An 18,386-nucleotide genomic window follows, 5' to 3' on the forward strand; every position below is an offset into this window, starting at 1 on the left:
TTTATGGTGTAAAAATTTGATATTCATTCCAGATTCTTTATTAATTATATTAAAGTTAGTAAGAAACGTAACTTTTAATTAGATATAAGTTGATTGTTTATTTACAAAATATTTTGTGCATTTACAAATACCAAATGTGGTCATCTAATGCAAAAAAATAGTCTTATAATTTTCATTGGAAATTTTATGCTAAAATTATATTTTTTTCAATAAAGGAATCATTTACTGCATATGTCGCAAAATATAGATTTTCATATTTGTCAAAAAGTTGGAAGAATGTAAGAATAATTATCGTAAAATTAATTATAAGCAATAAATATTATAATGAACTTGATATAATCCTTATAAAGGACATTTCTTGCGTAATATTAAATGACATTAATACATTCTGTAACTATAAAAATATCTGTCGTTTCGCCTTTAATCCATACGATTTCTACAGGGAATATTTTGTGTAAACTAATTTTCATTTCAATAATTCACTTCTATCCAACTATTTGATATATGTTAAGCATAATTTTTTGTATTCTAAAATTAAGTAATAACAACTTTAGTTCTACTAACAATAGTTCTAATAACAATAGTTCTTTTAGTATACAGTTAAAGAAAAAATTAACTAACTGTTAGTTATCTTTTTCAAAGAATGATTTTGCAACTCAATTCAATCGCTAACAATGTTTTTTAAATTAAAATATTTACATATATGTTGATTATAAGTAGATTTACATATCGTGTGTAAACTATTGTTTATAAACGAACTAAAATTGAATTAAGCATAGCGATTTCATTGAAAATGCAAAGTATTCGTATTTGATACTATAAAGAGTCGATAAATGAGCAGCGGATCCTATAAAACACTAAATCTTTCTAAAATGCTCATAATTTAATGAGTTTCTATTAAAATTCTAAAAATGAAGTGGACAAAATTTTACATATTTCTAATATCTTAAGCAACTAGTAGATCGAAATGTATTATGTATGTAAATTAATTCGCATATTAAAAATTGTTGCAAAAATAATAGTCTATAAAAGTCGCATGATTAACATATCCGTAAATTTCAAAAGTATCCAAGATCAATTATTTTTAGAATACATGTATTGATAGCAATAATGAATTTTAACGAAATCTTAACGAATTTTTAAAAACTGATGACGATTTAAATTAACTTTTTTTAATCATTGGCAGTAAATTTGTTAAAAGACGATCAAAAGGTATGCCAAATTCAAACACTATTATTGAGTTACCATTCATTTTCGATTGTCGCGACCGTTAATTAAAAACTAATATATTTGAAAAAGAAATATTACCGCCGTAATAATTGTTTAATATCATTTGAAAACTCTAATGGTAGACGTGATAAAAAGTGAATACTGTTGAAATGAACTATGTATATTCGGGGGTTAAAAACGACGATTAAATGTTATGAATAATCTCTTATTGTTTAAATAGGCAGTCAACATTGAATATGATAAGAATCGTTCAATGATCACGAAATAGCACTGATAATCTTTGATAATCTGTGTATCCCAAACTGGGCTATGGCATACAAAAATGTTGCGCGTCAATCGAGGTTGTCTTAACCTGACCTCTTTATCAAAATTACAAGTATTTAAAATATATGTATGTATTATGTATGTAAAGTGGGCACTTTGTGAGCCTATCATTATTGCCTCAATTATGCACAGGCGAGAGGTACAGATTTTCATCTTTACCTGGCAATTCGCAAACAATCATTATACTAGTCAACCATGAACATATATGCATATTTTATGAAGTTTTATCCTCTTGTACGCACATAAATAACTTGGCACATATAATATTGAATTTGTCTGTAACGAAAAATTGTAAAATTGTATTAAATTTCATCATTCTTTTTGAAACGACAAAATTTTTCAATAAAACTCACGGGAAGCAGTGACGAGCCATTTGGGCTTGTTGGGCCAGTGTATAAATATGCCGTAAACGGGAATGCCGGACAGGATGAAAATGACACCAACGCCGACTTCCCAAGGCGAATCGCAGCAAGGAAGTATAACTAGGAAGGCACAGATTATAAAGAAGATGACGGGCAGTGCTAGTGGTACCTGTGAACAACGAAACAAACATTTCATTATTTAATCTTTCTCGCTTTTCCATAACAGCCGATTCGACAACATTTCAACGACTTCGCAGTTGCAATTGTTTATCTACAGATTGCAAAAGGTCGAATATCAGCATCTCTGAATGGCTCTCCTATAGAGAGCAAGAGAAAAGCGAATCAACAAAGAAAGCAACAACAAGAAACTCACTTTGATGGGCCTATGTAAATCCGGCCTTTTGTATCTGAGCCACAAAAGTCCAGTGACCGACATCGTGGTAAAGACTGCTTCGACGAAGCTCACGTAATTGATCAGCACGTAGACGTCTTTGATGATCAACAATGCCAGCGTAATGATGCACTGAAAGAGGAGACGAAAGTGAAAAATAAGGTCACACGGGCGCCCCATGATTAGAGTTTAGAAGCGATGACTTACAAGGAATATGAGCGATGGCATCGGCGTTAGATTCCTCACGTTTATCAGCGATATCGCCGTGGGCAAGTGGCCGTTACGCGCCCCGACGAAGAATAATCTCGAACTCGCAAATATTGCACCATTCAATGCGCCGAACGTCGAACATGCCACAAAGAATGGCATTATCCACGACATACCTCCAAGCAGTTTGTCGCCGAACGTCTGGAATGGAAATCAAACGATGTAGGTAATTTTATTGTCTGGTCTTTTCTCAATCGATTTTTCAAGTTGCATTGTAGTCGAAATATTTAATTCAATTGATAACATGATAAAGAGCACTTGGGTAGGCATATCGTTAGGAAATTTTAGAACTGTCACAGTTGATTCAAAGATCACCATCAATGTTGCGAAGTCGATGAGAGCTGAGAGTTCGCAAGACCTCTCGTTTCCAAAATGGAATTATCTCGTAGTATATAAAACTTGGTTTTTTTATCTCTCTCTCTTTCTCTCTCTTTCTGTCTCGTCCGCGTAATTTTAAATTTAGATAAATGAGGCCGCTATCGAAAATGCATACTTGATCCGCTTAGAGTTAAATAGTTTAGTTGAAGCTCGCCGTGCAAAAACTGGTATCCCTCGATATTTTTGCTGCGTGGAATTTCGAGCACATTTTTCAATTTTCTGTATTGAAAATACTCACGACGGCAACGGCATTGGATGCAAGTATTTCGTCGCGCGTCAATACGACGAAATAGGCAACGTTGGCAAGCACGTAAATCATCGTGATGAGTGGCATTGAGATACAAATCGCTCGTGGAAGATTCCTGTAAAATAATAAAATAAGATGACGTTCAGAGTTGGAGCATGTTTTGCGCTCAGAAAGAACGAATGAATTTACTTGTAGGGTTCTTTGAGCTCCTCCGTGACGAAGTTCAAGTAATTCCATCCGGAGTAAGAGAAGAGCCCGGAATAGATAGCCAGAGCAATGTAGCCGGGTTGATAGTTGGTGTTGGCCATTGGGTTCCGAAGGTTTTCAGTGTGTCCCAAACCCAGCCACCAGGCACCGGCAATCATGATTATTATCAGAGCGAATATCTTGGTGCCCGTGAATATGTCTTGTAGCCTCGTTGCCCATTTGACGTTGTAGCAGTTGATGGCGGTCAGGAAGCCTGCGCGCATGATATTGAAATTGATTTTAATAACTCTCCACCGCTCGCCCCGCATATAGCCGCGCACGACCAGTATATTATATATCTCGGATCACGAGCTCGTCGTCTGTCATCGTTAATAACGCCTTATGTTCCATTCAACCAGCTTTTCAAAACACAAAAAAGAAAGGTTGCGTCGTAATTAGATCAAACTAGGAGGCCTGAAATGCAAATCAATTGGACGTTTTCACGCAGTCGTAGGCTACATTAAACTCTCTATTATCTAGTTGAGTGACGATAAATCATAACCAATGAAATTACAGATAACGATTTCATTGATTTGAAAATTGAACTCCAGCCAGACACTATTCTTCAAATAGAATTTGATTAAGGTGTTAATTTCCTTTTGTCTTTTCCGCGACACCCAGTCGACCGATGCACTTTGACGAAAACAAATCCAAATCAATAGGATAATTGTCAACGCTGTCACAGTTTGCGACTGAACAAGCTCGCGTTTCAGCAATCGGAAGATTATTTGGCGAAAGCTAGAAAAAAGTGGCGATGCATATTCCAGCACTAGCAGCAACGGCTAGCTGTGTGCTCCATATATATAATAAACGATTACGGATGGGCGAGAGAGTGACGTACACGTGACGGCAGCGGCGAGCAGGCGCACGGCTTCGTAGGGCGGCTCGCAACCGGGCCACACAGGCTGCAATATGTACTGAGCGAAAGTCAGTGCTGTTATGGCGTTTCCCGTCGGCACCAGGATGAACAGCGCCACCCACAGGTACAGGAACGCAGGCAACGGCCCGAACGCGTCGCTGATGTACGCGTAATCGCCGCCTGACTTCGGGATCATCGTACCTGCCAAACAAAACGTTCAATATTATCGTGGTTAGCTGCGATGCGCTCGCTAAAAATCAAGCGTGCGTGTCGCGCGCGATTATCTCATCTATCGGTCATTTCTATTTTCCGTCCGTAAACGCAGAATGACGGCGCGATGGCGTCGCCCGTTCTCCGATCGGCGTCTTGGAAATTCATTGAAACATCCATGATGGCCGCGAGCAAAGAGCACCGAGTTTGTCAACTTGACCAACGTAAACGAAAGCAACGAGTGAATTGTTGCCACACTTACCCAGCTCGGCGTAACATAGCGCACCGATGAGCGACAGGAACCCGGAGAAGATCCAAACGATCAACGATTGTCCGACACTGCCAATGTTCGTTAATACACCTTTGGGCGACACGAAGATCCCCGATCCGACGATTATGCCGACGATTATGGCCACACCGTCGACCAGGCCAATCTCCTTCTTGAGCTTCACACCCGAGTCCGAGTCCGAGTCGTCTTGCTCGATCGCGGTGAAGCTCTGTGGCCTGGAATTGTTCTCACCACGAAGGATCGCCTTCGCCCGCTCCGTCGGCACCACCTTTTTCGGCATCTTCTTTTATCTCCGTACTGCGTCTCCCATAAAAAAAGTTGCAACTTACTTCTCTCTGCGAATACGACAAATACACATCTGATTAGAATTTCCAGCAACGAACACCGTCTCTAGCGACTTTCCGTGCTGCAGCGTCGCTTTACAAGCGTTAATTATTAAGAAACGTTGCATTAGCGCGAGCAAAAGACTCGACCGATTGCGCGCGCGCGCGATGGATTATCGGCCAAATGGCAATTTTTTTCTTCTTTTTGTCGTTAATTGCAATCCTTTGCAACGTTCGCAACGAGCGAACGCGAGTTTGCGCGATCGCGTCGCCAATAAGGCTCTGCTATTCAGCCAAGATCAACTGATTGCGGAAGAGAATTGGATTTTCGAATTCCAGAGCCACGATCCGGGAATGTTCAATTACACTTAAACGTCAAACCTGCTGTTTTCATTTACGCGCGCGCGCGCATGGCGTTTCGTGACGCTACACTCGACAGATCCCGACAGCTGCAATCCTACGACAAACAATTGAATTGAGATTAGAGAACGAAAAATAGAGGCTTCTGTATTTTTTTAATCTCGCGTCACAATGTTGCCTTTTGTTGACACGGGCTCCCACGTCGAAAAGTTTGCTGTGCAATCGACGACTATGATAAGAGAAACAGCAACGAAGCGCGGGACAAACACGAAATACCTGCCGCGATAACGGCAAAAGCTGTACGATACTACGTACTGCTGTCGGGCGCACATTCTGCTGCGTGCAGCAAGAGCAGAGGAGCGTCGGCGCGGTAAGTTGAACGGCGCCATCGGAATGAAAACAGCGAAAACGATCGCTTCCGGTACGCACCGTGTCGCACTGCCGGAAAGCTTTTATTTGCCGAATTGGCGCCTCCTCCTCCGCGACACTTGCCGACTGAATCTTGCGCAATACCTGTCGGAACGCGGAGTCGCAATTCACAAGCGGCGCGACGAACACGTGCTCGCAACGACAAAATGCCTGCGTGCTGCTCCACGGCCGCAAGTAAACCGTATTACCAAGCCTCTCTCGCCAGTCATCTGTCCACGTAAACGTAATGCCGCGTATGGCGCGCTCTCGCTCTCTTTCTCTCTCTCTCTCTCTCTCTCTCCCTCTCTCTCTCTCTCTCTCTCTCTCCTGCCCACGTGCTCGCGCTCAGGACTTACGCTCGCTACACTCCGTTAGCCAAGGCTTCGCACGCACGTAGTCTCTAGGGCATTTCGTGGCCAATCCACGTCCCCGAGAACACAAACCTTTTTTATCTGTGAGTACTTCGGTCGTTCGTAACTCCTTTACAACTGTTTTATTGACAAATTTTAGTTTTTTTAAGCTAACGAGTCGATGCCTTATCTAATAATTAATCTGCCGTTTTTTTTTCAAATTTAACAAATATTCATTCTTACCGAAGATATTGCAAATTAACTGAAAAAAATTCGTAGTTAAAACAAATTCAATTGTTTATCAGGTTGCAACTTTTTAAACCAGCGAAATGCCAAATGATTACTTATTTCTTCAAGAATACGACAGTTTTCAAAAATTGTAGTATTTTTGAGAAATTTAATTGTTTAATTCTAGTTAACTTTTTTCCGAAGCAGGTGACGATTGCTCCAAGTATACTAAATCATTTTCTGTTTGATAAGGAACAAAACTTTTTTATATTATTTAAAAACTATTCATTGAAATCGAAAATATAGTGAATTTACCACCAAAAAAATGACGACGCACGAGTAAGGGAAGTGTGCGAAGCGCTGGCTATACCCCGTCATTTATGCACAACTGATTTTACTTTCCATACTTTCATCAAATATTCTCCTGCCCTTTCTGAACAATCTGTCAGATCATTAAACGATTTGATAAACGAGTGGCCACTTGGAACTCGACTGTTGAAAATGTCAAAAAAATACATTCGCGGCAAATTCAACTTTATAATCAAAAAAAGATTAAAGTTTATTCTTCAAAACTAAGCACGGAATAGTACAAGTTAATGACAACAAAGTGTGCGTGCACGCCGCACGGCTCGCACGCTTCCCGTACTCGTGCGCCATCATCATTTTTTTTCTCGTAAATTCGCTATATTTTCGGTTCCAAGGAATATTTTTTTAATAATACAAAAAAAAAACTTTATTCCTTATTACACAGAGAATGATTTAGTATACTTACAGCAATCGTCACCTGCCTAGGCTTAAACAATTAAATTTTTCAAAATTACTCATTTTCTTGTTAGTTAATTAGTGATATCTTTCGTTCTAATGTATATTTTTATAATTTTTAAATATAATTTTTTATTCTTGAAGAAATAAAGAATCATTTTGGCTTTTTGTTGGTTTCAAAAGTTAAAACTAGATAAATAATTGAATTTGTTATCGTTACGAATTTCTTCAATTAATTATTTGACAAGGCATCGACTTATAAGCTTAAAAAACTAGAACTTGTTTATAAAAAAGCTATAAATGTTCAAACAATTAATTTATTGATAACTTATGAAAGCTACCTTTTACGACTGAATATCTCAGATATTCGGATTCAGGACAAAATACATTTAAAAACTTTGGTATTTGCGTGGACTTTGATCGACCACGAAATCCCCACCCCTGGCCCCTAGACTAACACGGAAGTCGTTTTCTTACTCTCTCGTTTTTTTCTCTTTGCGTACGTCGCCGGATGTACGTAAAAATCGAGCGGAAAACCCAGCCGATGCGTGTATGTGCGCGCACGGTCGTACACAATCGATTGGATTGAGCCGTAGAACGTTTTACTTCAACTCAGTTTGCTCTGCCAGCCACTCTGGATGAACAAGCTCGTTTGTCACACCTCGCGCGTTTTAGTTTCGGGGATTAGAAACTTCAGGCGTGACTTTGTGCTTGCCTTTGTGATTTGGAGGCAACGACCAACAAGTACGATTCCAATTAATTTTGTTTTCGATATTCTGAATGACTTTGTGTTCTGCATTGAACGCAAACGATGACAACAGTATTTTGATATCGAGTATCATTTGCACTGTGAGAAATAAAAATAAATTTTTCTTATTACCTGGTACATTTATAAAATTAGTTGGTCGCATCCAACTGATCGAGTGCGATCTCTCGATAAGAAAGTTTATTTGTATTCATTAAAATAATTTTCAATTATTGAAACAGTGTTATTTATCTCGAATACAGCTTACCATCCCATCCGCGTGTATATTTATTTGGTAAACAGTGCGTTATCGAAGGAAGCGCATACATCACAAAACAACTGTGCGGCTTTTCACTGGGCCAGAGTTGTAGTTTCCCGCAAGCGCAACCGTTGCGCAAACATCCGTTCTATTTGTCTATATTCGGCCAAACAATTGGGCGAGAATCTTGTGCGCTGCAAGTAGTTTTTGTGTCTTTCCCTCCACCAACAAAAATTCCCATGACCAGGCGGATCAACGAAAACTTTCCGAGGAGAAATCGATGTTTCTGTGCTTGCTTTTCCGGCACGGCTTTCCCTCGCACCGCAACCCTCACGGCGCCTTTTGTTTTTCACCTCCGCATGGTCCCTCTCGACGAACAAAGCGTGCATCACCCGCCATGCTTTGCAGTTGTTTGCATTCCTTACCTTTCTCTGGAAATTCAATGAGAGCGCGCATACGAACAACAGCCTGGAGATTGATTCGAGTCTGCGTATTAGGATCTCAAAATGGATAACTATAGCGTCTATATTCACTCGGGGCAGAGTAGTCGATAATGTTCAAATATTAGTAAGATCGTGTTTGATTTATTCATCGCGGGCAGCGATGTCCCTGTAATCTGATCAACCAATCGAATATTGCTACATAAAGTAAAAAAAAAATAATAAAAAGAAAAAGCAGTGGCGTGTTTCCTCTTCAACGCGACAAACAGCAGTCACGAGTTGTCACGTCGCGCGCGAAACTCGTTTTCTATCATCTTCGTCGAGAACATTTTGTTGCAAACGATTTCATTCTTGTCGAAAATTGTAAAGCCATCGCGCGTGCCGCTACGCGAGAGAAACAGCGACTTGACGACCTCTATCGTGTAGCACGATTTCGACAAGAGGCGTGCGCGCGAAAAGGCAATTTTTCCGAAAGGCTTCGCCAAACAAAGTGGCATGCATGTTCTTTTTTTCTCTCTTTGGCTTTCGCGTGCTTCTCGACGCTATGACGCAGATATATCTAATCTGCGAACGACAATGCCGACACGGGTCATTTTATCAATGTATACCACGAGCGAGTACTAATGCGGGCGACGCATTCTCTCTCTCTCTCTCTCTCTACCGAAAAGAAAATATCGAAAAGAATCGCTCAAGATAAAGACACCGTACCGCGTGCAATATCATTTAGAAGTTTTCAGAGTATACAGAATGTACACGGCAACTGTTGTTTTTCGTGCGGACACTCGTTGAATCATTTGTTTATTTGTTTCTTAATTTCTTTTTTCGAAGTGAGACATAATTGAATAGTGCACGCGCGTTTCCACATGTTTACTAACGATAGCTTAACGACCTTTTCCTTTGTAATGTGCTCTCTGAGAAAAAATTGCGTCGTCAGGATGTTTTTCGTTACAGTGGACTGCTGCTATTAGCTTATCAGCAGTGCGATAATGCACTATCTTGAAAAGCCGACCAATCCAACAATTAATGACACATTAGCTAAGGCAAATTGCTCATAAATTTAGTTTCGAAGATGAGCGGAGTGGCGAAGCAGTAGCGCTCGTGTTCTTCCAACCGGTCTAACGGGAAGTAGTTCACGCAGGTAGCGTGTGTAAGTTTAGCATTTGAATGCCTCTGCAAACCTTTTTAGTATTGCATCATGTATTTCTGTCAAGATGCTGTAATGGCCATTGGGATTCGCGTGGATTTACAACTGTTAACGTGACACAAAAATCATCCGCCTACTGTGCTCGGCACGCGCGGATGTCAGTTAACAATGCCATTAACAAATTCGAATTAACTATCGTAGAAAATACGAATTTCGCATTGTTGAATATTTGTGGTTAATTATAAGCTACTAAAGAAACTCGAATAGATTACAGTGAATTTTTGAATGTTTGACGAGCACGTGGGACTTAAAATTGGTCGGCTTCCCAGTCAAAAAGAAAAGTACATTTGGTGAATGTAGCAGCATCTCGCAATGTAGGTAACAAAAAAACCCTCCAGTCTCTCTCTCTCTCTCTCTCTCTCTCTCTCGACGACCCTCATCAAGCAAAGAAGGCGCACTGTGGTAAATATATACATACTACTCACCCCTCTCGCGACTTTTGGCTGCGGCAGCACACAGTTCAGAGCCCAGACCACCGTCGCGATCTATAATGTACCACGTGTGCTGCAGTCTGCGTTCGATCAACCCTTCAAAACCGAAAGGCTCGTCGATCGTGTGCGCGTAACGCGTCCGCAGAGTCGTTGCACTCGCGATGACGTGTTCGTGCGTCTCCGTGTGGTATTATCGAGCGTCGAGGAGGACCGGAGAGGCCGGTAGATGCACGACAACTGACGCCTGATGCCGCCGCGACGCCGCCGGTGCTGGGCCACCACTGACGAAATTCACCGTCGCGGCGTTGGCGCACATGTCGCTCACTCGCGCTCCTCGACCCACAGGCCCACGTGCATCGCGCGCACACTGACGCTCCACACCACCTCCGTGATGGAAACTGCGCGCGATAACTTTACGATGGCCGTCCAATTTGGATATTTATGCGCGGCCCGTGACAATTTTTTAATATTTCCTGTGCAGAATGTTACAACTTGTGTGTACAGTACGTCGAACGCTTTTCAATATACTTTGTAGGAGTGATCTGCCAGAGGAATTTTCAGAAAGATAACGTTATACGTTATCTCCTTTATTAATTTCACTTTCTCAACGTGATTGCAATCCGCCTAACGTGTCTTATTTATATATTGGCTATAATACATGTTATATCACCGATGTTCCTTTCCTTTTCGAGCAGTCACAATTGTTTTTTTCTTTTTGGACGTGGATTGCTCTGACGATTCACTGTCACTTGCACTCGAATGGTCAAACACGTGTGAAAAACAACGGTGCTTACCAAAGAGAGCAAACGGAAAAGTAAAGGGCTCGAAGATTCGGTTGGAAAGGGGAGTAACAACGAGCGCGCTATTTCCGTCTTGCAACAACTAGTTCAGTCCAGAGTCGGATAGCGCTTTCATATCGCGAGAGCTTTTTATTCGCGACTAAAACCACTGCGGGCAAACTGCGCGCGCGCGCGCAACGTGCGTATGTGTGTGTGTGACAAGGTACAATTATGAAACTCCCTCCGCATGTGTACGTAAAGCAAAGTTCCAACCGTCGACCCTCCTCTGCTTGTATGTATGAACTTCCATAGCTTATCCAACGACATTTTTCACTTTCGCTTTATACGTACGAAGGGGGCTTGCGTACCTCGTTATAACACCAGATTCTACCTCCTCCTGCCGCTGCCGTTATAAATGTGTGTACGTATGTGCCTCGGGATATCTCTCTCTCTCTCTCTCTCTCTCTCTCTTTCTCTCCCTCTCTAGTAACTCGCATATATTTTTTTTATTGTTGCTGATTTTGTTTGAAATGAGAGATTTTCGCTTCTTACGATTTGAAATGCTTCGTTGATAATTTTGTGAGATCAAACATATTCAAAACTTGTTAGTTTTGAAAAGCTTTTGTTTATTAAACACTGGCTACACTAGAATTACTAACATTTTATTAGTGCTTTTTTACTTGACTTTGCAAAAGTAAATATGAGATCGAAACTATTATGCGACACTTCATTTTTTTTGTATTAGTATATATGCTTTATCAAACTTAAAATCGCAGATTGGCTATAATGACATATATAGTGTAAATCAACACTTCCTCTAGAGCTTAAAATGAAACTCTCTTTTTATATATAATAAGTGAGAAATCTAAAGAAAGATATATTTATATCTTTTTAATTTTTAATTAAAGGAATAATATGTAATTTATTTCTATTTTTATCAAAGTTTTGATATTGCAAAAAAATAAGTCTATAACTAATGAATGGCAAATAAAAGAAATATTAATTTTTAACGGTTGAAGACAACACTATTCTACATATTCGAACTAAATAATATTGAAATGATTTTTGACCAACCCTCAATAAGTATTTTTTAATAGGAACAAACCCTTTAGATAGGTATATTGAGTATAATAAATATAGCTTAGTAGAACTCGGAAGCGGCAGCAGTGTCGGTAACGTCGGAATTAACCGATTTTCTATAATGTTAAGAGGACGCGTGTGTTATACTGTGATGCTTGAGCTCAAACTGCTCAAGCTGCAAACTATTGATCGAACCATAAAAAATTAAACAAATTATTTTTAAAAAATAAACAATCATGGCTAAATATTCTTCTGATTCCGACTCGGATCGAAGTAACAACAAATATCGTAAAAAATATACTAGAAGATCGAGGTAAACATGTTGCTGTTTTTATTTTATTTATTGATATATGTTAACAATTTTGATGTTAGATTTTAATAATAAATATTTATTTTTTTTCGATGTATTCTTTTCATGTATTTATTTTTGCCTAAATAATCTCATTGTTTTCAAATGAATGTCCGTGTACAGGTTAGATTAATATTGTATAAAATTATATGGTATTGTTACTAATTTTATTTTTAATAATGTAATTATTTTTTTGTATAGCTCTATAGAGTCAAGTGACAGTTCTGCGTCACGACAGAGGCGTTCAAAATATTCAAAATCAAGAAGAAGGTATCGCTCACGTTCAAAAAGTAGAGACAGAGAGAGATCTTCAAAAAATTACAAACGTTCAAAAGACAGTTCAAGGGATAGACGAAAGGGTCGATCACACAGGTCAAAGTCTTCATCTACAGAACATAGATCAAAAAGAAGGTCAGCATCTAGAGAAAAATCAACCAGCAGATCAAGCAGTTCGCTGTCAAATGTTAAAGCATCCAATCTTGATAAAGCTAGCACTAGCTTAAGAGGTATGTAGGAAATCTAAAATTTCTTTTATTGTAAAATCAAATTGATTACTAAATATTATTTGTGTTTCTAGATGATTTTCTAACAGGTTCCAGTAGGATCAAAGCATCGGTTTTAGAAGATATTAACAACGATGAGTTTGTTCCGAAAGCATTTGTTTCATCAGCCAAAGACAAAGGGAGAGATAAACAGTCAAAAATGAAAAATGTCGTGATAGATGTTAGTAGTGATACAATACATGTTCCAAAAATAGTTGATTTTTCAGAAATTTCAAACAGCATCTTTCACACATCTGTATGTTAATATTTATGTATACAATAATATTTAAATAATATATTTTGTTTAACAATAGATGCTTTTATTCGCAGATAATAACCGACAAAGAAGCAAAGTTCGATAGATGGGTAAAAAAGTTATATAATTTAAGGCAGAGATCTATAAATGACATTGTGTAACAGTACTACTTTAGACTAATACTACTGTAGAATGTAAATGTTGTAAAAAATGTAGAGACAAATTTTTTCTAACTTGTATTTATTTCTTGTATAAGAATTTACATTTTTATTTGACCATTTGAATTTCATGACACATTATAGAATGCAATAAAAGTTAATTTTTAAAGTCTCTAATTAGCAAATATATAATAAACCTACAACTTACCTAAAATTGATTTGTTGAGATATCTTTGCATTGAAAAATATTCCAATTATCCCATTGACACATATGAAAACAATATCCAACAATTTAGTTTCAAAACCAAAATGTTGCTATTTATAAAAGCCAAAATTCATTATGAAATTTCGCTTACTTTCTACACATCTTAATGTAGACACTAATTTTGTGATTCATATCAAAATCACAACTATATGTATATTGTGAAGTATATAAGTATATAAATGTGTCAATAAGATATTCATGAAGAAATAAACGTGATAAGAGCTACAGACTTTTAAAATACGTACAAACATCGCACTTTGGCGTGAACAGAAAAGTTGATAATTGCAGTGTAACAATTACTTTGCACATTGGTATTTATAGAAACATATGTTAAATACATAAACAATTACTTTGAATAGTTGTAATAATACTTGAAACGCACGCACGCAGCTCGATCACAATAGTCAGTCTCACTCAACTCAAATGCTTTTTCTCAGCTAAATTAAATAACTATGAAGTTGCAAGTTATATTATGCACATTTGTGTCAGAGATGACTTTTGTTTTCTACGGCCAAAAATGGAAAAATTATAACAAAAGATACGCAACTATTGCTAAATAAAATAATACGCATATAATCATGTATATACGTATGCCATAGAATTAACATTTATTTTTTATTGGCAAGAATGGTGTCTAAATTAAGAATATCCAATTCTATAATTTTTTCACCTGCAAATTGACCATATACTCCATCGGATACACTGCGTTTGTAAACTGAAATTTAAAAAAGATATGACCAATAAATTTTTAATGACACACATTCAATATTTAACATAGACCAATAGACAAAAGTACTCACTTATACCATTAACTGGTTGCAACAAGTAGGTTGACATATTTTGACATTCACGAGCAATATATGTTCCAACAGTGGAAAGATCAGTAATTGGTGGAACAACAACTTTCATAGTTTCTCTAACAATTTCAGTATCTACTTCATAATAACCTGTTGGACAAAGAAGCGCTCAAGTAAAAATATGCGTTATTTTTTGCAAAGCTGAATTTCCTTAGTGATCATCTTACCATTGTACATTTTCTTCAAAAGGTCATACATATTACGTGGCGGCAAGACTCGCTGGCGGTTCAATGGCATAACAAAGCAGCATTTTCCATCTATATCAACAATGCCAGTTTTGTTCTGCAAAGTGAAAAATTCGTTTGAAAAATCTTGTATTCGGAATCAATCATGGCTCCAAAATACCAATGGCGTACAATGTTAAAGTCGTGGATAAATCGGCCTTGTCGTCCTCCGCGAAAATCAGGTACATCAATTTTTTCGTAGTATTCATTTTCAAGATCAATTTCGAAGCGTTCCTTGAAGTAATTTTCCGAATTCTGAATAGCTTTTTCCAGAGCCATGGCTTGCTGTTCGGTAGCCCTGGTTAAACTTTTGAATAAATCATCATTGAGCACACTCTGCGACATGTAGTGGTACTCATCGTACTGTGGCTTGTTTGTTCCATCATAAGGAATGCTATACCAGCCGGTACGGAATCTCTGCATCTGGTCTCTGGCGTACAGTTTGTAAATGCAAAGACCTCCAATTATGCCAATGCTCATGACAATGATCGCCGTCATAAAGAGGCATAATGTTGTCATGGCACTGGGACGAAGGGCATTGCTGCTCAAAATTAAGTAACGCTTCCTGACCACGAAATCGCTTTTCGGAACTTGAGATTCTGGATCAACTTGTGAATCGTCCTAATGTGGAAAAAAAATTACAATCAACTTTTCCAATCTGCACAACACGTCAAATACACGTGCATAGTCAATTATTTTACGGCATCAGTCTACTAAATTTTTCAACCATACGCGCAATGTCATTCTTACATTAGTTGATAATTAAATGACTGAGCAGTAAATTCAATACATTAAAAAGTAACGATCGAGTGATTGAAAATATAATGAACTATTAACTATGAAATTTTCGTTGAAATTTTTGACAATAATCCTACACTTCGGAGAAAAAAATGTTATCTAAAATAAACAAATAAATAAAAGATAAAGCGACTTTTTGCCGAATAACTGCAATAGACTTAACAAAAAGAGTCATGTACTCGCTTGAATATCGATCAAAGCCACGTCAAATCTAAAAAGGAGAGACGAATCCGCATGAAAGACATAGAAAAGTATCGTCTTATACATAAAGGAATCAACAACACAGAGGAACACTCACGGTGGCTCCATCCGCGCCATCAACAACCAATGGCTGCTCAAGTTTGTCGGAGGCAGTCTTCGCCTTCTTCTCGCTGATTGCCTTCGTGATGACCGTCATCTTCGGTTAGAGCTTAGACCTAGGGTAGCACCACGCACGCACTACCTATCCGCAAAAAAGTAGAGAAATAACACTGATCAGAAAAATCTGCTCGCGACGCTACATAGACCGTAGCGAGTGTAGAGCACGGAGAGTGCAGTTTATGTATGTTATGCGGGCGGCAAAGTAGGGACGTCGTTGTGTGCACGCTCGTCAGGTAGACATAAAAGAAAGCTAGTTTTGGAATTGAATGCCAACTCGAGGATAGTAGATACTTGCCGAGGTACTCGGAACTCGGAAGGACTGCTCCAAAATATAGCAACGGCGACATAAATAAACTACCTACGCACCTTATGCAGTTGCCGAATGTCGATGTCGATTGATCGGCCCCCCTGGATGGATGGAACGAAACTACTGCTGCTGCCACTGCTGCTGCCGCTGCTGCTGCTGCTGCCGATGCTGCTGCCGCTGCTACTGTGCTGTCAAGCGCGCGCGGCTCTGTGTATGTGAAGTCTCGTGTATATACGTGTATTTGTGGTTGCCAGTCGCCGCCCCTTTCTCTCTCTCTCTCTTACTCTCGCGCAGCAATAATGTCAGCTCGGAGTCACACACACGCGCCTGTGAACGTAGCAAAAGAAGCGAGCGTAGTTCTCGCGTCTGCGCGTGTAGTTTAGTTGGGATGGCATTGAGGTCGCCGTTCCCAGCTTTTTAATTTAGATGGGACCACTGGAGTTTTTTTATGTAATTTAACCCGTTGAACACAAATTCTTAGAATGACTTGCTATACAACAGAAAATTCACTTTGATAAAACGATAGGATCCAGAGATAGTGTTAATTTGTAAAATGTAAACTGCTGATGTATATTTTCGCAGCGCTTGGACAAATTCAATTACAACTTTTTCCCGTATAAAGTAGTGTACAAAAACAATTGGTCAACGAAATAGTTTGTTATTTTGTGAAAAATCTACTTAATTTCGATAATCGTAAAACTGTCAATTAGTACCGCAGAATACGTAAAACTAATCGTACTGACGAAAAATTTAATTGTTTAAATTACTGATACTGAATATCAAATAACGACATAACTCTTTGTTTAACAAGAAATCCACGGATGCAAAAAAGTAATTAAAAGCAAAGATACGTTCTGGAATATCAATAACAGTTTAAGCACGTATAGCCTCTCATTAAATCTGCATGTGCGCTTCAAACAAAACATTTTTTTCACGCCAGATATGTGAATTTCCGAGCCTACAGAAAGATATTGTAAAAGCTAAAAATTCAGAGCGATACAGTGGTGTGGTGCAGCGCGGCCTACTGTTACCTATGCAGTTCTCTACCCGTCCTACTGCTGTGGCGTCGTTGTTTACTAGGAGAACTATATCTATATAGATATAATTAGCAACCGTATTTTCGGGATACGCAATTACATTATTTAATTGTCTAGGGAAAATAAATTATAAGTTATTAAGAAATCATTAGCCTTCGTGGAGCGTTTGCATTGATTTCTGTTAATCCACTTCTAATGCGATCGTTAATTGATTTTAAAAAGTATCGAGTTTCGCTTTTCTATACGTTAGTATAATTATTATAGGTGTATCTACTTTGACGAGTTTATTGATACAAGGGATACGTTAAATGATCATAAGAGAGACATAAAGACATAAGAGTAACAAACACATAGTATATAATTAACGCCCTACTTTTTAAAACGTGTTACGTCAAGATTTTAGTTAAATACTTAATTAAAAATAAATTTTATGGAGCTTGTTACTATTATTAGTTATTATCGTCGATTCACCTGTTTCAGGTACCAGATCACAGCTAGAAAAACTAAGTAACTAGTCACGCGCATGGCTCAGCGCACATATTCAAAAATTGTTGATCGAATTAACTAATGTAAATTAAGTGTACGTATATAGCTTAATTACATTGTTCTGACAGCAAATATGATTTTAGAAGACACGTCAATTTCAAAAGAAAATTGAAATAGATATCGTTATAATACAATTGTTATATTCCATCAAGAACATTATTATATTTTTATATTAATTGCATTAATCGTTAAGGATAACGTTATGAAATATTACAGCGTTAGGTCAATAATGTCTTTCATCATTGAATATACCAAGTTTTCTGTATTATAATATCCTGTTGTCGCGTTTTACAATACAAGGATGGTAAAATACACTGGCAACGTGCAGAGCAGTAACTCCATTTTCACGTTGCATGACATATATAAATGCAATCATGCTGAAGTAGCAAAGACGTACGGCATAATTTGGCCTGCCAGCATTGTAACACTCTTGGTGCACGTGCATTATATATTCCATTTTTAGAAATCTATCTTATTCCTCATTACGTATAATTATGAGTTAATATAGCATCCTC

At 38.2% G+C, this 18,386-nt stretch overlaps 3 protein-coding genes across 7 annotated transcripts; 1 reads left to right on the top strand and 2 right to left on the bottom strand.

Moving 5' to 3' along the window:
* Positions 1–83: 83 nt before the first annotated feature.
* Positions 84–10,633, bottom strand: LOC131671170 (Y+L amino acid transporter 2). Of its 5 annotated transcripts, none has more exons than XM_058947409.1 (9): positions 10,308–10,633; positions 4,777–5,138; positions 4,287–4,505; positions 3,389–3,659; positions 3,191–3,314; positions 2,515–2,715; positions 2,290–2,439; positions 1,908–2,085; positions 84–1,830 (listed from the first exon to the last, which is right to left on the bottom strand). In XM_058947409.1, exons 2-9 carry the CDS (start codon positions 5,081–5,083, stop codon positions 1,769–1,771), a joined length of 1,512 nt encoding a protein of 503 aa, XP_058803392.1. In that variant the 5' UTR covers positions 5,084–5,138; positions 10,308–10,633; the 3' UTR covers positions 84–1,768. The 5 variants fall into 5 exon arrangements, with proteins under 5 accessions (XP_058803392.1, XP_058803394.1, XP_058803393.1 ...); XM_058947411.1 differs by lacking the exon at positions 10,308–10,633 and adding an exon at positions 6,000–6,269; XM_058947410.1 differs by lacking the exon at positions 10,308–10,633 and adding an exon at positions 5,916–6,269.
* A 1,643-nt stretch (positions 10,634–12,276) lies between these two features.
* On the top strand, positions 12,277–13,743 carry LOC131671172 (U4/U6.U5 small nuclear ribonucleoprotein 27 kDa protein-like). Its single transcript, XM_058947415.1, has 4 exons — positions 12,277–12,485; positions 12,723–13,027; positions 13,099–13,319; positions 13,394–13,743. The coding sequence occupies exons 1-4, from the start codon at positions 12,409–12,411 to the stop codon at positions 13,478–13,480; spliced, it is 690 nt and encodes a 229-aa protein (XP_058803398.1). The 5' UTR covers positions 12,277–12,408; the 3' UTR covers positions 13,481–13,743.
* A 113-nt stretch (positions 13,744–13,856) lies between these two features.
* On the bottom strand, positions 13,857–16,505 carry LOC131671171 (integral membrane protein 2B). The gene is made up of 6 exons (XM_058947414.1): positions 16,348–16,505; positions 15,920–16,063; positions 14,956–15,444; positions 14,767–14,881; positions 14,543–14,689; positions 13,857–14,457 (listed from the first exon to the last, which is right to left on the bottom strand). The coding sequence occupies exons 2-6, from the start codon at positions 16,016–16,018 to the stop codon at positions 14,351–14,353; spliced, it is 957 nt and encodes a 318-aa protein (XP_058803397.1). The 5' UTR covers positions 16,019–16,063; positions 16,348–16,505; the 3' UTR covers positions 13,857–14,350.
* Positions 16,506–18,386: the final 1,881 nt, after the last annotated feature.

Source organism: Phymastichus coffea, unplaced genomic scaffold (assembly GCF_024137745.1).
Source record: "Phymastichus coffea isolate CEN01 unplaced genomic scaffold, Cenicafe_Pcof_1.1 PCOF00120, whole genome shotgun sequence".
In the NCBI taxonomy this organism is placed as follows: Eukaryota; Metazoa; Arthropoda; class Insecta; order Hymenoptera; family Eulophidae; genus Phymastichus; species Phymastichus coffea.